The sequence below is a fragment of the Leuresthes tenuis genome, unplaced genomic scaffold, assembly GCF_036924035.1.
Source record: "Leuresthes tenuis unplaced genomic scaffold, fLeuTen1.0.hap1 SCAF_19, whole genome shotgun sequence".
Classification (NCBI taxonomy): Eukaryota; Metazoa; Chordata; class Actinopteri; order Atheriniformes; family Atherinopsidae; genus Leuresthes; species Leuresthes tenuis.
In genome coordinates, this window is record NW_027325373.1 from 751,600 (window position 1) to 774,931 (window position 23,332).

The 23,332-nt window shown below is 42.7% G+C and overlaps 1 protein-coding gene across 5 annotated transcripts in view; it reads left to right on the top strand.

Moving 5' to 3' along the window:
* The window catches only part of slc4a5b (solute carrier family 4 member 5b), a 44,205-nt gene that overhangs the window by 10,337 nt on the left and 10,536 nt on the right, over nucleotides 1-23,332 (top strand). For all 5 annotated transcript variants that reach the window (XR_011909072.1, XM_072372067.1, XM_072372066.1 and 2 more), the window contains 12 exons: nucleotides 1,855-1,910; nucleotides 10,285-10,442; nucleotides 10,517-10,604; nucleotides 10,686-10,844; nucleotides 11,378-11,499; nucleotides 14,361-14,535; nucleotides 15,849-15,982; nucleotides 16,057-16,237; nucleotides 16,306-16,396; nucleotides 18,859-18,917; nucleotides 19,661-19,852; nucleotides 20,122-20,235. Coding sequence is in view for 4 of the 5 variants with exons in the window: in XM_072372067.1 (XP_072228168.1) it covers nucleotides 1,855-1,910; nucleotides 10,285-10,442; nucleotides 10,517-10,604; nucleotides 10,686-10,844; nucleotides 11,378-11,499; nucleotides 14,361-14,535; nucleotides 15,849-15,982; nucleotides 16,057-16,237; nucleotides 16,306-16,396; nucleotides 18,859-18,917; nucleotides 19,661-19,852; nucleotides 20,122-20,235 (1,529 nt within the window). In the remaining variant the exon portion in view is untranslated. The remainder of the gene's footprint in view (nucleotides 1-1,854; nucleotides 1,911-10,284; nucleotides 10,443-10,516; nucleotides 10,605-10,685; nucleotides 10,845-11,377; nucleotides 11,500-14,360; nucleotides 14,536-15,848; nucleotides 15,983-16,056; nucleotides 16,238-16,305; nucleotides 16,397-18,858; nucleotides 18,918-19,660; nucleotides 19,853-20,121; nucleotides 20,236-23,332) is intronic.

The window sequence follows — 23,332 nt, forward strand, 5'->3', positions numbered from 1 at the left end:
GCTTTGCAGTGAGACGTTACCCCACAAAAACAAGCTTTGCAGTGAGACGTTACCCCACAAAAACAAGCTTTGCAGTGAGACGTTACCCCACGAAAACAAGCTTTGCAGTGAGACGTTACCCCACAAAAACAAGCTTTGCAGTCAGACGTTACCCCACAAAAACAGGCTTTGCAGTGAGACGTTACCCCACAAAAACAAGCTTTGCAGTGAGACGTTACCCCACAAAAACAAGCTTTGCAGTGAGACGTTACTCCACAAAAACAAGCTTTGCAGTGAGACGCTACCCCACAAAAACAAGCTTTGCAGTTAGACGTTACCCCACAAAAACAAGCTTTGCAGTGAGACGTTACCCCACAAAAACAGGCTTTGCAGTGAGACGTTACCCCACAAAAACAAGCTTTGCAGTGAGACGTTACTCCACAAAAACAAGCTTTGCAGTGAGACGCTACCCCACAAAAACAAGCTTTGCAGTTAGACGTTACCCCACAAAAACAAGCTTTGCAGTCAGACGTTACCCCACAAAAACAGGCTTTGCAGTGAGACGTTACCCCACAAAAACAAGCTTTGCAGTGAGACGTTACCCCACAAAAACAAGCTTTGCAGTGAGACGTTACTCCACAAAAACAAGCTTTGCAGTGAGACGTTACTCCACAAAAACAAGCTTTGCAGTGAGACGTTACCCCACAAAAACAAGCTTTGCAGTTAGACGTTACCCCACAAAAACAAGCTTTGCAGTGAGACGCTACCCCACAAAAACAAGCTTTGCAGTGAGACGTTACCCCCACAAAAACAAGCTTTGCAGTGAGACGCTACCCCACAAAAACAAGCTTTGCAGTGAGACGTTACCCCACAAAAACAAGCTTTACAGTTAGACGTTACCCCACAAAAACAAGCTTTGCAGTGAGACGCTACCCCACAAAAACAAGCTTTGCAGTGAGACGTTACCCCACAAAAACAAGCTTTGCAGTTAGACGTTACCCCACAAAAACAAGCTTTGCAGTGAGACGTTACCCCACAAAAACAAGCTTTGCAGTCAGACGTTACCCCACAAAAACAAGCTTTGCAGTCAGACGTTACCCCACAAAAACAAGCTTTGCAGTGAGACGCTACCCCACAAAAACAAGCTTTGCAGTGAGACGTTACCCCACAAAAACAAGCTTTGCAGTGAGACGTTACTCCACAAAAACAAGCTTTGCAGTGAGACGTTAGCCCACAAAAACAGGCTTTGCAGTGAGACTTTACCCCACAAAACAAGCTTTGCTGCCTAAGAAAGGACGAATCAGAGAATAGCCTGAAAATGAGACTGCAGGCCAAGCTGCTCCTGGTTTCCGTTCACACTCAGTATTCACAGCCAGATTTCTCACTTTCCTAACTTCACGGCTAACTCCCAGCTACTGCATGATTTCAACGCCTGAGATTGCTTTCTGTGTGCGTGTGCGTGTTTATACGTAAATATACTCACCGTGACTGCAACGTGTCGGGCACAATGTGTGTCCACTTAAGAGATTTCTTGCCCTATTGTGTGTACCTTTGCTGATTTGTGAACCCATCTGGTTGAAGGGGATTATTAGAGGATTTTCTTGGGTTCTGTGTGGTTTTTTCTGGTCCACTTTCTGTTTGATTGTAGCACCATTAGGATATAATCCCTCACAGAAACATCTGGTCATGGTAAAGTCTTCACCTGCCTTCTCTGATGCTCTTCAGACCGTTTAATTAGCCGAAATGAGCTTTTTGTCTCAGCTGTCACTAATTGAACTGAAACACACCTCAAGCCTTGAAATCTCTTAAGTTCAGTTGTTTCATGTAAACCAACATATCGTGTGTCGTGCTTCACTGTGTGTGCTTCACTTACAGATCCAGCTCAGAGCCGAAGCATGAACGATATTTCAGACACACCCAGCTCAGTCCAGGTAAATCTCGCTCATAGTAATTTGTGGATGTTAAGCAGTTAAGTAACAATTTTGCCCAAAAGCTCTAATTAATATAGAACCAAAGCTGTTTTTATTCCGTGTCACGACCCTTTAAAGACCCCAAAAAGTCATCAAGGTTTGAGCGAATGCTGCTTATAGAGTAGAGAGCGATGCTTCGCCTCTTCACCGGACACTGGTTGGTTTTTTTCATTGTTTTCCAACTGAATAACGTCCCAGTTGCTCCGCACTTTCTTGTCAGTGTATCCTGCCACTGTTCTACGCTCCAAAATAAGTGTAAGACAATAAAGATTAATGAAAACTATTAAGCTGTATTAATCTCCTCACTCTTAGTACAATATCACTGCCTAATCCCATATAAAGCAAATGTATTGGGCCAAGTATAGAACCTTGTGGAACGCCATGACTAACTCTGGTGTGCATCACTTAACCCGGTGATTCTTTAAATCCCAAAAACACGTTCAAGCCTCTGATAAAATGCTGTTTCAAATGCTCTCATATGATTTGGCTGAAAACCGAAATGTTCCTGCTCTCCTGAGTTTGGCTTTGAAACTGAACCCATCGTGTTAATGTCAGCAGATTCTGTTCTGGAAGGAGTTGAGGAAAAGCATCGTGGAGCTGTTTTATACTCGTGAATCTGCTGTTATGTAATAATTACAGTCTGGATACTTTCCAACCGTGTCCTGTCTGTGGTTCTGATCTAAATGTTTACAGCTCACAGGCTGTGATGTTTTCAGCCAACACAAACAGCAGAAAATAGCTCATTAGTTGGACTATTTTCATGTTGAAGCTTTTGTATTTGGGTCAGCAGGACGCTACATGGGCCAGAATAAAAACAAGCTGCAGTGTTTGTGTTCGGGTTAATGAGGAACACTGTGTTTTGGGACAAGAGTGGAGCATGAAAACAGAACAGGAGGAGCTCAGTCAGACTTTCAGGGTTTCAAACAGGGTCTGATTGATGCTGATCCAGTTTCTCTGAGTTTAAAATGTAAAATGAGGTCCAGTCACACGTGGATTCTTTTATTTCTGTGCAGATAACAGTAGGTTCCTTCTCCTTCGCTTGTTTCTGTCTGTTTTGAATAAAATAATTTGTCTTCACAAGAACTTTCCCAAAGCACTCAGAACTGTTTAATCCCACTAATCCACACGACCTGGCGGCCTAACCCACATACAACTGCAGATTGATGAATTCCTGTTTTTCAGGGTTTGATTTGATTCTTAAGCAGGATAACAAAGGAAAATCTTACAGTTGTCACATACTGAGAATGTTCTTTTTCTGCACCATGGCGCATAATTAGGATTTAAATTAGTGTTCTGAAAGTAGATTATTAGAATTATTTTGTCTTTCTTCATCCTTTCTCCCAAATCTGTTCTGAGATGTTGAGGAATTTCCTGAAACGAACCTTTTGCTTTGAAACATTTTCGGTGGAATAAGGTTGAGAACTTTTCAACACATTTATAATTCTTTTACTATTATTTCAAAGAACCAGTTGTGAGCTGCACCCACTTTCTCTTGATTCCATTTATGACATTTTCCATCCAACAGAGGATGTGAAGTTGGTACCATGCAGCACTGAATTTGGGAGTTCCTTTATGCACCATATGGTGCACAGACTTACCGTGCATCCTGAGAATCCTGTTTTTATACCCATATTATAAGACTGGTCTTCAAAAAATGATGTCTCTGTCCATTCCTGCTCAACAGTGTTTGTAGCGTTAAAAACACAAAATGCATCCACAGTAATGTGATAATAATGGAATTATGGAATCCAGTGGAGGCAGAGCATCTGGGTCAGTAATCCAGTCCCGTATGTAGATGTATGTCGTTTCTCTCAGTTTAGTTTCTCTCAGTTTAGTTTCTCTCAGTTTAGTTTCTCTCAGTTTAGTTTCTCTCAGTTTAGTTTATCTCAGTTTAGTTTATCTCAGTTTAGTTTCTCTCAGTTTAGTTTATCTCAGTTTAGTTTCTCTCAGTTTAGTTTATCTCAGTTTAGTTTATCTCAGTTTAGTTTCTCTCAGTTTAGTTTCTCTCAGTTTAGTTTCTCTCAGTTCAGTTTATCTCAGTTTAGTTTCTCTCAGTTTAGTTTCTCTCAGTTTAGTTTCTCTCAGTTTAGTTTCTCTCAGTTTAGTTTATCTCAGTTTAGTTTATCTCAGTTTAGTTTATCTCAGTTTAGTTTATCTCAGTTTAGTTTCTCTCAGTTTAGTTTCTCTCAGTTTAGTTTATCTCAGTTTAGTTTCTCTCAGTTTAGTTTCTCTCAGTTTAGTTTATCTCAGTTTAGTTTCTCTCAGTTTAGTTTATCTCAGTTTAGTTTATCTCAGTTTAGTTTCTCTCAGTTTAGTTTATCTCAGTTTAGTTTCTCTCAGTTTAGTTTCTCTCAGTTTAGTTTATCTCAGTTTAGTTTCTCTCAGTTTAGTTTCTCTCAGTTTAGTTTCTCTCAGTTTAGTTTCTCTCAGTTTAGTTTATCTCAGTTTAGTTTATCTCAGTTTAGTTTCTCTCAGTTTAGATTATCTCAGTTTAGTTTATCTCAGTTTAGTTTATCTCAGTTTAGTTTATCTCAGTTTAGTTTCTCTCAGTTTAGTTTATCTCAGTTTAGTTTCTCTCAGTTTAGTTTATCTCAGTTTAGTTTATCTCAGTTTAGTTTATCTCAGTTTAGTTTATCTCAGTTTAGTTTATCTCAGTTTAGTTTCTCTCAGTTTAGTTTCTCTCACTTTAGTTTCTCTCAGTTTAGTTTCTCTCACTTTAGTTTCTCTCAGTTTAGATTCTCTCAGTTTAGTTTATCTCAGTTTAGTTTCTCTCAGTTTAGTTTCTCTCAGTTTAGTTTCTCTCAGTTTAGTTTATCTCAGTTTAGTTTATCTCAGTTTAGTTTCTCTCAGTTTAGTTTCTCTCAGTTTAGTTTCTCTCAGTTTAGTTTCTCTCAGTTTAGTTTATCTCAGTTTAGTTTCTCTCAGTTTAGTTTATCTCAGTTTAGTTTATCTCAGTTTAGTTTCTCTCAGTTTAGTTTATCTCAGTTTAGTTTATCTCAGTTTAGTTTCTCTCAGTTTAGTTTCTCTCAGTTTAGTTTATCTCAGTTTAGTTTCTCTCAGTTTAGTTTCTCTCAGTTTAGTTTATCTCAGTTTAGCTTCTCTCAGTTTAGTTTCTCTCAGTTTAGTTTCTCTCAGTTTAGTTTATCTCAGTTTAGTTTATCTCAGTTTAGTTTCTCTCAGTTTAGTTTCTCTCAGTTTAGTTTATCTCAGTTTAGTTTCTCTCAGTTTAGTTTCTCTCAGTTTAGTTTCTCTCAGTTTAGATTCTCTCAGTTTAGTTTATCTCAGTTTAGTTTCTCTCAGTTTAGTTTCTCTCAGTTTAGTTTCTCTCAGTTTAGTTTATCTCAGTTTAGTTTATCTCAGTTTAGTTTCTCTCAGTTTAGTTTCTCTCACTTTAGTTTCTCTCAGTTTAGTTTCTCTCAGTTTAGTTTCTCTCAGTTTAGATTCTCTCAGTTTAGTTTATCTCAGTTTAGTTTCTCTCAGTTTAGTTTCTCTCAGTTTAGTTTATCTCAGTTTAGTTTATCTCAGTTTAGTTTCTCTCAGTTTAGTTTCTCTCAGTTTAGTTTCTCTCAGTTTAGTTTCTCTCAGTTTAGTTTCTCTCAGTTTAGTTTCTCTCAGTTTAGTTTATCTCAGTTTAGTTTATCTCAGTTTAGTTTCTCTCAGTTTAGTTTATCTCAGTTTAGTTTATCTCAGTTTAGTTTCTCTCAGTTTAGTTTCTCTCAGTTTAGTTTATCTCAGTTTAGTTTCTCTCAGTTTAGTTTCTCTCAGTTTAGTTTATCTCAGTTTAGCTTCTCTCAGTTTAGTTTCTCTCAGTTTAGTTTCTCTCAGTTTAGTTTATCTCAGTTTAGTTTATCTCAGTTTAGTTTCTCTCAGTTTAGTTTCTCTCAGTTTAGTTTATCTCAGTTTAGTTTCTCTCAGTTTAGTTTCTCTCAGTTTAGTTTATCTCAGTTTAGTTTCTCTCAGTTTAGTTTCTCTCAGTTTAGTTTCTCTCAGTTTAGTTTATCTCAGTTTAGTTTCTCTCAGTTTAGTTTCTCTCAGTTTAGTTTCTCTCAGTTTAGTTTATCTCAGTTTAGTTTCTCTCAGTTTAGTTTCTCTCAGTTTAGTTTCTCTCAGTTTAGTTTATCTCAGTTTAGTTTCTCTCAGTTTAGTTTCTCTCAGTTTAGTTTATCTCAGTTTAGTTTATCTCAGTTTAGTTTATCTCAGTTTAGTTTCTCTCAGTTTAGTTTCTCTCAGTTTAGTTTCTCTCAGTTTAGTTTCTCTCACTTTAGTTTCTCTCAGTTTAGATTCTCTCAGTTTAGTTTATCTCAGTTTAGTTTCTCTCAGTTTAGTTTCTCTCAGTTTAGTTTCTCTCAGTTTAGTTTATCTCAGTTTAGTTTCTCTCAGTTCAGTTTCTCTCAGTTTAGTTTCTCTCAGTTTAGTTTCTCTCAGTTTAGTTTCTCTCAGTTTAGTTTCTCTCAGTTTAGTTTCTCTCAGTTTAGTTTCTCTCACTTTAGTTTCTCTCAGTTTAGTTTCTCTCAGTTTAGTTTCTCTCAGTTTAGTTTATCTCAGTTTAGTTTATCTCAGTTTAGTTTCTCTCAGTTTAGTTTCTCTCAGTTTAGTTTCTCTCAGTTTAGTTTCTCTCAGTTTAGTTTCTCTCAGTTTAGTTTCTCTCACTTTAGTTTCTCTCACTTTAGTTTCTCTCAGTTTAGTTTATCTCAGTTTAGTTTCTCTCAGTTTAGTTTCTCTCAGTTTAGTTTCTCTCAGTTTAGTTTCTCTCAGTTTAGTTTCTCTCAGTTTAGTTTCTCTCACTTTAGTTTCTCTCACTTTAGTTTCTCTCAGTTTAGTTTATCTCAGTTTAGTTTCTCTCAGTTTAGTTTCTCTCAGTTTAGTTTCTCTCAGTTTAGTTTATCTCAGTTTAGTTTCTCTCAGTTTAGTTTCTCTCAGTTTAGTTTCTCTCACTTTAGTTTCTCTCACTTTAGTTTCTCTCACTTTAGTTTCTCTCACTTTAGTTTCTCTCAGTAAGGTCTGTTTTCTTAGTGTTTCCCCATCATCTTCACCACCTCAGCAGTGTTTCAGCCACATTAAACCAAAGCAGGCACAGATAAGAGGAGAGGAGTCCTGATAAGTCTGTCTGCAACCCTTCACATTCTCTGTTATCGTGCAAAATTTAAGTGAATTTGAACAACACTGCAGCACAGACCATGAGGTTAGTTTCCATCAGCCGGGTGGTATCAGAGGTGTGGTACACTTCAGACTACATTAAACAGCAGAAACTGAAGTTCTGATAAGAGAAAAGCCTTCATTCATTCTTTTAAACTGTGATGAGAACATTTCCAGTGGTTTTATTCCCTCAAAGCAGCTGATTACTCATGTGATCAGTCCTGTGAGGATCCTGTTTGTTCACCAGAACCATCAGAACCATCAGAACCTACATTTACATGCACATCAGTGTGTTTTTGTTCCATCAACCTTTTCTAATCCTCACACCTGTTGGCAGCTCACCATCGTCCAGATGCACCAAAATATGCCCAAACGTGACACCACCTGCTGTGTTTTCCTTTATCCAAAGTTCACACTTTTCATTTAATCTAAAAGCTGCCGAAGAGGAGCAGGATCTTCCTCTTCCTGTGATGCATCAGGCAGTGTGAGAAGTTCCTTTATGACTTAACGGTATCACACACCTCCTGTCGGAGTGAAGTCTCGGCTTTCCCCGCCCGATGAGCATCAACAACCCTGAGTTCCTCACTTTATTTGTTAAAATCCCTTTAAATGTGAAGAGATCCCTGTTCTTTATTTGTTAAAATCCCTTTAAATGTGAAGAGATCCCTGTTCTTTATTTGTTAAAATCCCTTTAAATGTGAAGAGATCCCTGTTCTTTATTTGTTAAAATCCCTTTAAATGTGAAGAGATCCCTGTTCTTTCAATAAATCAGGGCGCTTTCTCTCACCTGCTGTTCGGTGAGACTCATGTTTCCCTTCAACCTAACTGCTAATCCCAGAATCTTGTCTGCTTTTATCATGCAGAAATATAATAGCGATGGGTCCAGATAGTTCTGTAGCTCTTTACGTTGTTAAGCAGCAGCTCTCGTCCTGTTTGTGTGTCACAGGGACGCAGAAATGAACTCATGACTGAGATGAAAGTAGTTATTTGTTCACAGATGCTGGCTCGGCACCTCCAGTTCTCTTTGATCAGACCAGTTTACACATTCATAGTCTAAAGAACGTGACATCTTAACATATAATTCCTCCCCTGGAGGATAAAGAATCACATTAACAAACATGTAAGATTACAGCTACAGAGATCTTTGGGTCTGAATGAAATTAAATGTCTTGTTTATTGGTGCTTAAGACCAAGAAGTTAGGAGAGAGTGAAAGAGGACCAGCTGGTGAAATGACTCTGAAAGCAGCATTAACAGATTATGTGGAGATTTTAATTTAAGCACCCACCACTCCACTGCCACGTGCTTCCTTAGTGAGGAGGAGGAGGAGGAGGAAGACCAAAAGAGCTGCGACACGGTGTTGTGTAATTTCCTACAAACAAAGAGCTCAGCAGGTTTACAGTGTGGTGTACAGGTGAGTCTGTCATTCTTCAACATTTTAGGACCTGCTGCAGTATATAAAAGAGAGAAATGCACCTTTCCTGAAGAATGGCTTTGTAAAACGCCAGGAAAACACATATTTGATCAGATTTTAATGAGTTAATGCTCTTAAAGATTAAAAATAAGCATTCACTAAAATGAGCTTAGTTGAATAATATTCAGAGGAAACCTGTTACTGGTGTGCCTTATGGATCAATTAAAAGCTCTAAAGTAAGATTAAATAACACAATTCTAAAGTGATTCCTGCTCTGCACAATTTACCATAGAAATTGTAAATAAGAGGCTGTTTTAAGGCCATTTCCTCATTACCATCCTGTGGGTTTCCAGCAGCAAAGGCAGAACTGTTCTTGTGGGTTCATGGAAACATAAGTTCTGACCCAGACTGAACCTGATCATGAAAAAGCTGCATTGGTCCAACAGTAAAGACGTAGATGTCCCATATGTAATGTCCCAAAACTGCTTCTTACTCTGTTCCCTAACATCACAAAACATTTAGTCTCATAAAAGAAAACTTTGGATTTGTGCTGATGAAGATCAAATCAGTATATTTTTGTTACATTTAGTTTTAGTAAGAAGCAGGGAAGATTCAGGACAATAATTACCAAATTAACTCAGAATGTGGACAGTTTAATAGAGAATTTTCACCATCTGAAACAAAATCTGAAGCTTACAGCAGTTTGACCGAATGCTTTATGCACCTGGAGCACACTGTACACCACACTGTACACCACACTGCAAACCACACTGTACACCACACTGTACACCAACTGTACACCACACTGTACACCAACTGTACACCACACTGCAACCCACACTGCAAACCACACTGTACACCACACTGTACACCAACTGTACACCACACTGTACACCAACTGTACACCACACTGCAACCCACACTGCAAACCACACTGTACACCACACTGTACACCACACTGCAACCCACACTGCAAACCACACTGTACACCACACTGTACACCAACTGTACACCACACTGCAAACCACACTGTACACCAACTGTACACCAACTGTACACCAACTGTACACTAACTGTACACCAACTGTACACCACACTGCAAACCACACTGTACACCAACTGTACACCAACTGTACACCAACTGTACACTAACTGTACACCAACTGTACACCACACTGCAAACCACACTGTACACCAACTGTACACCAACTGTACACCAACTGTACACTAACTGTACACCAACTGTACACCACACTGCAAACCACACTGTACACCAACTGTACACCACACTGCAACCCACACTGCAAACCACACTGTACACCACACTGCAAACCACACTGCAAACCAACTGTACAACAACTGTATAACACACTGTACACCACACTGTACTTTGGAAAAGGAAGTTTTACATCAAATATTAGAGAAAAAAATCTGATAACTGTGGAGAAATTTAATTTCATGCAAATTTTACTTATTAAAGCCAAATTAATCCAACAGATGTTGACTGATGCACTTTAAGATTGTGCCAGATTTTTTGATAATTTTTCTTGTAGTTCTCTTAATTTGGGGAGTTTTGGACCACCTGATCAATAGATCGTGAACGACTGTGATCGTGATTCGCGCCTGTTAGGAGTGACTCAATAAGAAACTGTGGGTTTAAGTCTTTGTGGTTGGTTTACCAGTTCAGCTGAAGTAAATGACCATTTGAGGATCTGTTAGCGCCTGATATGCCAGTGAGGAAGCATCATCTGATGTCGAACATGTGGTTTCTCGCCCTCCTCTGCCAGCTGAAGAACAAGTTCATGAAGAAGATTCCTCGAGACGCTGAAGCCTCCAACGTCCTGATCGGTGAGGTGGATTTCCTGGATAAACCATTTGTCTCCTTTGTACGTTTGGCTCAAGCAACGACTCTGGGAGGCCTCACCGAGGTCCCCGTGCCGACCAGGTAGACATCCTCACTGCCTCACTCTCCAGCGGGTCTTTGGACTCGGGAGCCTTTTTAATACCCTCCTGTTACAGGTTTCTGTTCATCCTGCTGGGACCTCAAGGGAAAACCAAGTCCTACAATGAGATCGGCAGAGCTATTGCTACCCTCATGGTGGATGATGTAAGAGACTAATCTCACCCTGACAACCATTTCCTGTGCACAGATCAGATTTTACAGCTTTTATCATCTCTTCCCGATCAGCTGTTTAGTGATGTTGCCTACAAAGCAAGGGAGCGTGAAGACTTGATCGCAGGTGTTGATGAGTTTCTGGATGAAGTGATCGTCCTTCCTCCGGGTGAATGGGACCCGAAAATACGCATCGAACCTCCCAAAAAGGTTCCATCAGCAGAAATGAGGCACGTTTTCCTGTGTTTTTGTATGTATATTTCTTTAAGTCTTCATGCTGGTTTCTGTTTAGTTTTCATATAGACTCTAAAGGTGTCAGAGTGTGATGAACTGCATCGATTGGCTGGTCAGATCCACCTGTTTCTAACAGAAGAAGCTTTCATCTAAATAGAGACATTTACTGTTTTATATAACAGTTTATTGCATTTTATAGTGAACTTTTTCAAATAAAGTCACTTTGTTTAAGGCGTTACTTGAAACATTAAAACTACCTACATAATACTGAGGAGCTCCCACAACTGGACACTGGACCTCTTTGGGAGGGCTTAAGTTATCTGGAAGTGGAACTTTTACCGCGGTTCTTTTGGGTCACCGTGGATGAGACTGTTGCCTGGGTTGGGACCTGTTAGAGTGGTGGGGTGCACACCTCTACAAAATACCATCCACATCATAGTGGCTAATGCTGTGTTCTTTTTTAATATGAATTTATGAAGAGCTTGTTGAGTTTAACTGAATCCAACTGTCTCTACTTTCTTTATCCCAGGAAGTCAGTGCTGAACCTGAATGAGCTGGGTCAGATGAATGGCTCAGCTGGTGGAGCTGCCGGAGGAGAAGATGAAGAACTTCCGGCTCCACACGAGCTGGGAGAGGAGCTGAAATTCACTGGGAGGTGAGGACAAACTGGAATAGGACCGAGGAAGTGTCAAAACTTAGCTCTGTGGAGGATCCAGAAGGAAAACATTCAGTCTGAAGCAGTGAGATTTAAAATGAATGAATCTACAAAAGGCACAGCTAAGGAATCCATTACAGTCCAAAGAATCCAAAGAATCCAAAGAATAACCCAAACTTGAACCCAAACATGAACCCAAACATGAACCCAAACTTGAACCCAAACATGAACCCAAACCTGAACCCAAACCTGAACCCGAACCTGAACCCAAACTTGAACCCAAACCTGAACCCAAACCTGAACCCAAACATGAACCCAAACCTGAACCCAAACATGAACCCAAACATGAACCCAAACATGAACCCAAACCTGAATCCAAATCTAAACCCAAACCTGAACCCAAACCTGAACCCAAACCTGAACCCAAACCTGAACCCAAACATGAACCCAAACTTGAACCCAAACCTGAACCCAAACATGAACCCAAACCTGAATCCAAATCTAAACCCAAACCTGAACCCAAACCTGAACCCAAACATGAACCCAAACTTGAACCCAAACCTGAACCCAAACATGAACCCAAACCTGAACCCAAACATGAACCCAAACCTGAACCCAAACATGAACCCAAACATGAACCCAAACATGAACCCAAACCTGAACCCAAACTTGAACCCAAATCTGAACCCAAACATGAACCCAAACCTGAACCCAAACCTGAACCCAAACATGAACCCAAACATGAACCCGAACCTGAACCCAAACCTGAACCCAAACATGAACCCAAACCTGAACCCAAACCTGAACCCAAACATGAACCCAAACCTGAACCCAAACCTGAACCCAAACCTGAACCCAAACATGAACCCAAACCTGAACCCAAACATAAACCCAAACATGAACCCAAACCTGAACCCAAACCTGAACCCAAACCTGAACCCAAACATGAACCCAAACCTGAACCCAAACATAAACCCAAACATGAACCCAAACCTGAACCCAAACCTGAACCCAAACCTGAACCCAAACCTGAACCCAAACATGAACCCAAACTTGAACCCAAACCTGAACCCAAACATGAACCCAAACATGAACCCGAACCTGAACCCAAACATGAACCCAAACCTGAACCCAAACATGAACCCAAACCTGAACCCAAACCTGAACCCAAACATGAACCCAAACCTGAACCCAAACCTGAACCCAAACCTGAACCCAAACCTGAACCCAAACATGAACCCAAACCTGAACCCAAACCTGAACCCAAACATAAACCCAAACATGAACCCAAACCTGAACCCAAACATGAACCCAAACCTGAACCCAAACCTGAACCCAAACATGAACCCAAACATGAACCCAAACCTGAACCCAAACCTGAACCCAAACATGAACCCAAACCTGAACCCAAACCTGAACCCAAACATAAACCCAAACATGAACCCAAACCTGAACCCAAACCTGAACCCAAACCTGAACCCAAACCTGAACCCAAACATGAACCCAAACATGAACCCAAACCTGAACCCAAACCTGAACCCAAACATGAACCCAAACATGAACCCAAACCTGAACCCAAACCTGAACCCAAACCTGAACCCAAACATGAACCCAAACATGAACCCAAATATGAACCCAAACATGAACCCAAACCTGAACCCAAACATGAACCCAAACCTGAACCCAAATATGAACCCAAACATGAACCCAAACCTGAACCCAAACATGAACCCAAACATGAACCCAAACCTGAATCCAAATCTAAACCCAAACATGAACCCAAACATGAACCCAAACATGAACCCAAACCTGAACCCAAACCAGAACCCAAACATGAACCCAAACTTGAACCCAAACATGAACCCAAACATGAACCCAAACATGAACCCAAACATGAACCCAAACCTGAACCCAAATCTAAACCCAAACATGAACCCAAACCTGAACCCAAACCTGAACCCAAACATGAACCCAAACATGAACCCAAACATGAACCCAAACTTGAACCCAAACCTGAACCCAAACCAGAACCCAAACATGAACCCAAACTTGAACCCAAACCTGAACCCAAACATGAACCCAAACATGAACCCAAACATGAACCCAAACTTGAACCCAAACATGAACCCAAACATGAACCCAAACATGAACCCAAACCTGAATCCAAATCTAAACCCAAACATGAACCCAAACCTGAATCCAAATCTAAACCCAAACCTGAACCCAAACATGAACCCAAACATGAACCCAAACATGAACCCAAACATGAACCCAAACTTGAACCCAAACATGAACCCAAACATGAACCCAAACATGAACCCAAACATGAACCCAAACCTGAACCCAAACATGAACCCAAACATGAACCCAAACCTGAACCCAAACCTGAACCCAAACATGAACCCAAACCTGAACCCAAACCTGAACCCAAACCTGAAGGGGTTCAGTTTCTTGCCCAAGGACACTTGGACACGTGGCCCAAAGAACCCGGGAGTCGAACCACTGACCCTCTGATTAGCAGGCGACTGCTCTCCCAACAGCAATGATTAAAACATCTGAACCAAACTGAATTATGTGTTTATAACAAGGTATTAAAGCAGGGAAACCAGCCAACACAGTGGTGAACACAAAGAGGAAACAAACCGAGCAAGAATCTAGAGCTGCGATGGCGGTAAACCAAGAGTTAAATCTCACATGGATGTGCCTCAGATTACTGAAACCAACCAGCTGTAGGGCGAACTGCTGCATTCAAATACCAACCTGAGCAACAAGAGGAGCATCACAGGGGCCTCACTGTCACACAGTCCAGCTTTATTCCCATTTTGTGAGTCTAACTTTGTTCTGTATCTGCTTTTTTACAGGTTTGCTGGAGGGTTATGGCTGGACATCAAAAGGAAGATCCCGTTTTATTGTAGTGACATCTACGATGGCTTCCATATCCAGTCCATCTCTGCAGTGCTTTTCATCTACCTGGGCTGCATCACCAACGCCATCACCTTTGGAGGACTGCTGGGAGATGCTACTGACAGCTACCAGGTCCTCATGTTTCTGTTTCTGTATTTATCAGACGCTTTTATCCAAAGCGACTCACAAATGAAGATATAACAGCTTTATAAAAAGCTAACAATAAGCTCCATAGAAGGAACCCAGGAGTCCGACTCTGTCAGAGGGGACAGAGCAGAGATAGGGTGCAGGCATAGAAGGAAGTGCAGAAAGATAAAGTGCAGAGATAGAGGGGGGAGGGAAGTACAAGGTAAGTGCTGGGATAGGAGATGCTCTCTGAAGAGCTGGGTTTTCAGGAGCTTCTTGAAGATAGACAGGGACGCCCCTGTTCTGGTAGCGCTCGGTAGGTCATTCCACCATCGTGGGACGACACATGAACAGAGTTTGGATTGTCTTAGGCGTGGTGTAGGAGCTGCTAGACGACAATCCTGGGACCAACGGAGGGACCCAGTTGGGACAGAAGCCTTTGCAAGAGCATTCAAGTAGATGGAGCCGTTCCATTAAGCTCTTTGTAGCTAACATCAGGGACTTGGATCTGATGCGGGCGGCTAAGGGCAGCCAGAGGAGCTCAATGAACAGAGGGGGGGCGTGTTCTTTTAGGCTGATCCAAGACCAGACGCACCGCCGCGTTCTGGACCATCTGCAGAGGTTTCACAGGCTGGAGACCAGTTAGGAGACCAGTTAGGAAACCAGTTAGGAGACCAGTTAGGAGACCAGTTAGGAAACCAGTTAGGAGAGCAGTTAGGAAACCAGTTAGGAGACCAGTTAGGAGACCAGTTAGGAGACCAGTTAGGAGACCAGTTAGGAGACCAGTTAGGAAACCAGTTAGGAGAGCAGTTAGGAGAGCAGTTAGGAGACCAGTTAGGAAACCAGTTAGGAAACCAGTTAGGAGAGCAGTTAGGAGAGCAGTTAGGAGAGCAGTTAGGAGAGCAGTTAGGAAACCAGTTAGGAAACCAGTTAGGAAACCAGTTAGGAGACCAGTTAGGAGACCAGTTAGGAGAGCAGTTAGGAAACCAGTTAGGAGAACAGTTAGGAAACCAGTTAGGAAACCAGTTAGGAAACCAGTTAGGAGACCAGTTAGGAGACCAGTTAGGAAGCCAGTTAGGAGACCAGTTAGGAGACCAGTTAGGAGACCAGTTAGGAAACCAGTTAGGAAACCAGTTAGGAAACCAGTTAGGAAACCAGTTAGGAGAGCAGTTAGGAAACCAGTTAGGAAACCAGTTAGGAGACCAGTTAGGAGACCAGTTAGGAGCTGGGGGGCATGTTGGGTTACTGACAGCTACCAGGTCCTCATAAGTCTTGCAGCCAGCTACAGTTTGCCTGACTGTCCCATCTTTGTCTCTAAGGGGGTGATGGAGAGTTTCCTTGGCACTGCTTTGGCAGGAACCGTCTTCTGTGTGTTCAGTGGACAACCTCTCATCATCCTCAGTTCAACTGGACCAATCCTCATCTTTGAGAAACTGCTCTATGAGTTCTGCAAGTAAGACGTGCCGAAGCATTTAGAAGTTTAACCACGAGTTTTCCAGCTCACCTCTGCTCTGACTGCCCTCACAGGAACAATGAAATAGACTACATGGAGCTCCGGTTGTGGATTGGCCTCCACTCATGTCTGCAGTGTTTTCTGCTGGTTGTCACGGACGCCAGCTACATCATCAAATACATGACCCGCTTCACCGAGGAGGGCTTCTCCAGCCTCATCTCCTTCATATTCATCTCCGACGCCATCAAGAAGATGGTGGGTACCCTGCATGACATCTGAAGTATCACACATGAACTGAACCTGAAAACCTTTGCCTGCTGCAGGTGGGATGCTTTAAGTATTATCCAATCAACCGAGGCTTCAAACCTGATTACATCACGTCCTACAAGTGCGAATGCATCGCTCCAGACCAGGGTGAGTCTTCAGTACACGGTCCTTTTCCTGATGAAGGTTTTCTCTATTTCACAGTAAAGATACTTTAAAAATTAAGGCTGGACTTGAACTCGGGGATTCAGCTTCACTGATGTGTGGCTCTGCCTCCGAACCGCCGTCCTACAGCTGTGCTGCTGAATGTGATCAAGTTTAGGAGACCAGTTAGGAGACCAGTTAGGAAACCAGATAGGAGACCAGTTAGGAGACCAGTTAGGAGACCAGTTAGGAAACCAGTTAGGAAACCAGTTAGGAAACCAGTTAGGAGACCAGTTAGGAAACCAGTTAGGAGACCAGTTAGGAAACCAGTTAGGAGACCAGTTAGGAGACCAGTTAGGAGACCAGTTAGGAAACCAGTTAGGAGACCAGTTAGGAGACCAGTTAGGAGACCAGTTAGGAAACCAGTTAGGAGACCAGTTAGGAAACCAGTTAGGAGACCAGTTAGGAGACCAGTTAGGAGACCAGTTAGGAAACCAGTTAGGAAACCAGTTAGGAGACCAGTTAGGAGACCAGTTAGGAGACCAGTTAGGAGACCAGTTAGGAAACCAGTTAGGAGACCAGTTAGGAGACCAGTTAGGAAACCAGTTAGGAAACCAGTTAGGAGACCAGTTAGGAGACCAGTTAGGAGACCAGTTAGGAAACCAGTTAGGAGACCAGTTAGGAGACCAGTTAGGAAACCAGTTAGGAAACCAGTTAGGAGACCAGTTAGGAGACCAGTTAGGAGACCAGTAAGGAAACCAGTTAGGAGACCAGTTAGGAGACCAGTTAGGAAACCAGTTAGGAGACCAGTTAGGAGACCAGTTAGGAGACCAGTTAGGAAACCAGTTAGGAAACCAGTTAGGAGACCAGTTAGGAGACCAGTTAGGAGACCAGTTAGGAAACCAGTTAGGAGACCAGTTAGGAGACCAGTTAGGAGACCAGTTAGGAAACCAGTTAGGAAACCAGTTAGGAGACCAGTTAGGAAACCAGTTAGGAGACCAGTTAGGAAACCAGTTAGGAAACCAGTTAGGAAACCAGTTAGGAAACCAGTTAGGAGACCAGTTAAGAGACCAGTTAGGAAACCAGTTAGGAAACCAGTTAGGAAACCAGTTAGGAGACCAGTTAGGAGACCAGTTAGGAGACCAGTAAGGAAACCAGTTAGGAGACCAGTTAGGAGACCAGTTAGGAAACCAGTTAGGAGACCAGTTAGGAGACCAGTTAGGAAACCAGTTAGGAAACCAGTTAGGAGACCAGTTAGGAGACCAGTTAGGAGACCAGTTAGGAAACCAGTTAGGAGACCAGTTAGGAGACCAGTTAGGAAACCAGTTAGGAAACCAGTTAGGAGACCAGTTAGGAGACCAGTTAGGAGACCAGTAAGGAAACCAGTTAGGAGACCAGTTAGGAGACCAGTTAGGAAACCAGTTAGGAGACCAGTTAGGAGACCAGTTAGGAGACCAGTTAGGAAACCAGTTAGGAAACCAGTTAGGAGACCAGTTAGGAGACCAGTTAGGAGACCAGTTAGGAAACCAGTTAGGAGACCAGTTAGGAGACCAGTTAGGAGACCAGTTAGGAAACCAGTTAGGAAACCAGTTAGGAGACCAGTTAGGAAACCAGTTAGGAAACCAGTTAGGAAACCAGTTAGGAAACCAGTTAGGAGACCAGTTAAGAGACCAGTTAGGAAACCAGTTAGGAGACCAGTTAGGAGACCAGTTAGGAAACCAGTTAGGAGACCAGTTAGGAAACCAGTTAGGAGACCAGTTAGGAGACCAGTTAGGAGACCAGTTAGGAGACCAGTTAGGAGAACAGGTTAAAGCTTAAGAGGTTCAAGTTTAGACAAGTTCACAATATATCTTAGACTCTATTCCTCATTGCAGTTAACTTTGTGTCCATTCGCACAGTAAAACTGATCAAATTTAGACCAGAAACTCTCCCAAAGGACTGAACATTTTCCCAGCAGCCTTCCTCCAACCTTTGTTTAAACTGCAGGGACTAAACGGTGAGTCTGGGGAAATCAGGCATCCCGCTAAAATAGCCCTGATCCAGAGTCAGTTAAGAATATGCTTTACCCTGCAGAAAGGACCTGGGGCTAAAACCCAGCTGTTGGTTTGGGGTTGGTTGGGCTGTTTCTGAACACTTCTTCTCTCAGAGAGACAGAGAGGAGAGATATCCGTCTTCTTTTCACATGACTCGTCATATTTAAGGTGTTTCATTAATTGTAGCATCTCTAGATGCTTAATTTCACTAATAGATCCCAGTTTTGGCCGTAACACCCACATAGATTCTTTGGGGTGTTTTTAATCAGAGGAAAATGCGTTACTCTGTGATGATTTCTGTGTATCTTCTGTGTTTCTGCCTCATGTCGGATGCCGTCTGATAAAGTGAGTAACCGTGTAAAGTGATGGAGAACAGACAGCAGCCGGGTGTAGCCTCAGGAAATAAACTAAACCTCTTCTGTTTCCCCTCTTCAGCATCTGCTCTGGGTTTGAATGTTTCAGCTCCGCTCGCAGATGATAACATGACTCTGCTGGTAAGTGACAAACTGCAGCAAAGTTTCATGCATCCTCTGAGGATTGTTCAGGCTACATTAACAGCTCGGGTTAAAAGCTGAAGCTACAGCAACATCGGCCACTATTTAGCACGTATTTTCAGTCTGTGGGTGGTGTTCAGGTAGTTATTCAGACAGATTTGGGCTAATTGGAGGGCTGGGATTTGAAATACTGTGAAGAACACATTGCTGGAAGTCGATGTTTTGCTAAAAACAATTTAGCATAAAGCCAGGAGCCCCATTGCAGCCACTGGATCCCCTTCAGGAAAAGTCTACCGCAGCGATTGTTGTCTTCTTCCTCCCTGAGGTTGGTTTGTGGTTAGCTCAACCTAAAGCCCCCCCCCCCTCTGGTGATGTTAGTGTTTTCACTTTTAAACACATCTGAGTAACATTTCTTCTGTGCAAAACCATTGATTTAGATTAGTTTCCCGGTGAAAATAAATCCAGCGACGGCGTTATAAATGGTGCAAACATTCATTTTCTGTTCTTCAGCAGCAGCAGAATAGTTCAGAGGGAAGGTTTTGTTCTGAGAACAGCGTTATAAATGGTGCAAACATTCATTTTCTGTTCTTCAGCAGCAGCAGAATAGTTCAGAGGGAAGGTTTCCAGCTTCCACTGCTTTGTTTTTTCTGCTGTTATCGGTTGTCTCCTTTCTCTCTGCACTCCCCCTCCACCCCATGCCCTCCCGCCCCTTCTTCTTCTCTGCTTCTGCCCTGTCTTTGCAGTTTAACTTGACAGACCTGGACTGGAGTCAGCTGAGTAAGAAAGAGTGTGTGAAATATGGCGGCACGCTGCTGGGGAACTCCTGTAAGTATGTTCCTGACCTGGCTCTCATGTCCTTCATCCTCTTCTTTGGCACCTACTCCATGACTGTTTCTCTAAAGAAGTTCAAGTTCAGCCGCTACTTCCCAACAAAGGTAAGCTGGTGGTTGATGTGCACGGAAACCCTCGTGTGTGGGATGCTGGATTCCTGTAGAACATATTGGCTGTTTCCTCATGTTTGTGTTGCCACATTTAAAGGAAAAGGCTGGCAGCACCTGCAGTGATAAACTGAAATCTGCCGAACACCGCCAGCCTTTTCCTTCTAAATCAAAGGACAGCTACTCTGAGCCGGCTGCTGTTCATCCACACCATCCTTAGACCTTGTCCCATGTTCTGCTCTGCCTTGTTCGCCTGATAACTCCAGATCCGTTCCCTGATAAGTGATTTTGCCATCATCATCTCTATCCTGGTGTTTTGCGGGCTGGACTTCCTGCTGGAGCTGCACACCCCCAAACTGCACGTTCCCACAGAGATCAAGGTCCCCAAACGCCTCATCTTTCACAGAGCCCTCGCCTTAGATGCATTTCTTTCCCCTTTAACCTGCTTTTTATTCATTTCTAATCAGTTGTTTGGTTATTCATGTGGATTTATCGGTGAAAATGATTCTTTTCTCTCTTTTTCTGTGTGGACTCCTCATGTCTGCACCTTATCTCTCCTCCTTACTGCCGTATCACACACCTGTGTTTCTCCTCCATTCGTCATGTCGTGTGTGTAGATGAGGAAGCTAATCAGTGATTTTTCCATCTTCATGTCAATCATGTCCTTTGTGGGTCTGGATATGTTGATGGGGTTAGACACACCCAAACTAATCGTTCCAACAGAGTTCAAGGTACTTGATTTCTCACTAAACGATGTGTCAGCATGCAGGATATGTGAAGAATCACTTGTTGTTTAATGTATGTATGATTGCTGTGGTTAAAGCTCAGGTTCTTCCTCTTTAGTGAGCTGTTAAACATCACAGCCATCACTGCCCCATCATGGTGTTCTGGTCAGATGTAACGCTGCAGAGTTTCATCCACATTCATTTCAACACGTGTAAAATCTCATAAACCGACAGAAAACATCAGCTGATAAAAGTGACACGTTGTCCTTTGTCATGATAAATATCAGCTCATCTTGAATCTGATGCTGCAGCTCGTCTCATAAAAGCTGGAACAGCTCCATGTGTCCCATGGTGTAGCATCCCCTCTTCTTTTAACAACATCTGTAAACATCTGGAGCTGAGGAGAGCAGCTGCTGGAGCTCTGGCAGAGGAACGCTGTCCTGTTCCTGTCTGATGGAGGAGTCCTGGCTCTTCTTTGTTGTTTTTAGATGTTTTCAGCTGGTGAAACATCTGGACTGCAGCAGCTGGACTCCTCTGCTGCTGGAGTAGAGGCAGGATGTGGTTTAACTCTGTCCTGCTGAGATATTTCAGGCCTTCCCTGAAGAAGGGAGCAGGTTCACATCTGTTCACGGCTTTCAGCAGTGATGGAGCCTTCCAGATGTGCAGGTTCCCAGTTCCAGAGGCACTAATGCCAGCTGGATGGTGCCTCTCCCCTTTAGTCTGGAGGCTGCAGCATCAGGTTCTGATCCATCTGACCCCAGAACAGTTTCCCACTCTGCCTCAGTCCATTTTAATGAGCTTTGGTCCAGAGAAGATGTTCCTGGATCATGTTCACATGTGTGCATCTGATGGAGCTTTAACCTGCATCTGATGGAGCTTTAAGCTGCATCTGATGGAGCTTTAACCTGCATCTGATGGAGCTTTAACCTGCATCTGGTGGAGCTTTAAGCTGCATCTGATGGAGCTTTAACCTGCATCTGACGGAGCTTTAACCTGCATCTGATGGAGCTTTAACCTGCATCTGATGGAGCTTTAACCTGCATCTGATGGAGCTTTAACCTGCATCTGATGGAGCTTTAGCCTGCATCTGATGGAGCTTTAACCTGCATCTGATGGAGCTTTAACCTGCATCTGATGGAGCTTTAACCTGCATCTGATGGAGCTTTAAGCTGCATCTGATGGAGCTTTAACCTGCATCTGATGGAGCTTTAACCTGCATCTGATGGAGCTTTAACCTGCATCTGATGGAGCTTTAAGCTGCATCTGATGGAGCTTTAACCTGCATCTGATGGAGCTTTAACCTGCATCTGATGGAGCTTTAAGCTGCATCTGATGGAGCTTTAAGCTGCATCTGATGGAGCTTTAACCTGCATCTGATGGAGCTTTAACCTTCATCTGATGGAGCTTTAACCTTCATCTGATGGAGCTTTAACCTGCATCTGATGGAGCTTTAACCTGCATCTGAAGGAGCTTTAACCTGCATCTGATGGAGCTTTAAGCTGCATCTGATGGAGCTTTAACCTGCATCTGATGGAGCTTTAACCTGCATCTGATGGAGCTTTAACCTGCATCTGACGGAGCTTTAACCTGCATCTGATGGAGCTTTAACCTGCATCTGATGGAGCTTTAACCTGCATCTGACGGAGCTTTAACCTGCATCTGATGGAGCTTTAAGCTGCATCTGATGGAGCTTTAACCTGCATCTGATGGAGCTTTAACCTTCATCTGATGGAGCTTTAACCTGCATCTGATGGAGCTTTAAGCTGCATCTGATGGAGCTTTAACCTGCATCTGATGGAGCTTTAACCTTCATCTGATGGAGCTTTAAGCTGCATCTGATGGAGCTTTAAGCTGCATCTGATGGAGCTTTAACCTGCATCTGATGGAGCTTTAAGCTGCATCTGATGGAGCTTTAACCTGCATCTGATGGAGCTTTAACCTGCATCTGATGGAGCTTTAAGCTGCATCTGATGGAGCTTTAAGCTGCATCTGATGGAGCTTTAACCTGCATCTGATGGAGCTTTAACCTGCATCTGACGGAGCTTTAACCTTCATCTGATGGAGCTTTAACCTGCATCTGATGGAGCTTTAACCTGCATCTGATGGAGCTTTAACCTGCATCTGATGGAGCTTTAACCTGCATCTGATGGAGCTTTAACCTGCATCTGATGGAGCTTTAACCTGCATCTGACGGAGCTTTAACCTGCATCTGACGGAGCTTTAACCTGCATCTGATGGAGCTTTAAGCTGCATCTGATGGAGCTTTAACCTGCATCTGATGGAGCTTTAACCTTCATCTGATGGAGCTTTAACCTGCATCTGATGGAGCTTTAAGCTGCATCTGATGGAGCTTTAAGCTGCATCTGATGGAGCTTTAACCTGCATCTGATGGAGCTTTAGCCTGCATCTGATGGAGCTTTAACCTGCATCTGATGGAGCTTTAACCTGCATCTGATGGAGCTTTAAGCTGCATCTGATGGAGCTTTAACCTGCATCTGATGGAGCTTTAACCTGCATCTGATGGAGCTTTAAGCTGCATCTGATGGAGCTTTAACCTGCATCTGATGGAGCTTTAACCTGCATCTGATGGAGCTTTAACCTGCATCTGATGGAGCTTTAAGCTGCATCTGATGGAGCTTTAACCTGCATCTGATGGAGCTTTAACCTGCATCTGATGGAGCTTTAAGCTGCATCTGATGGAGCTTTAAGCTGCATCTGACGGAGCTTTAACCTGCATCTGATGGAGCTTTAA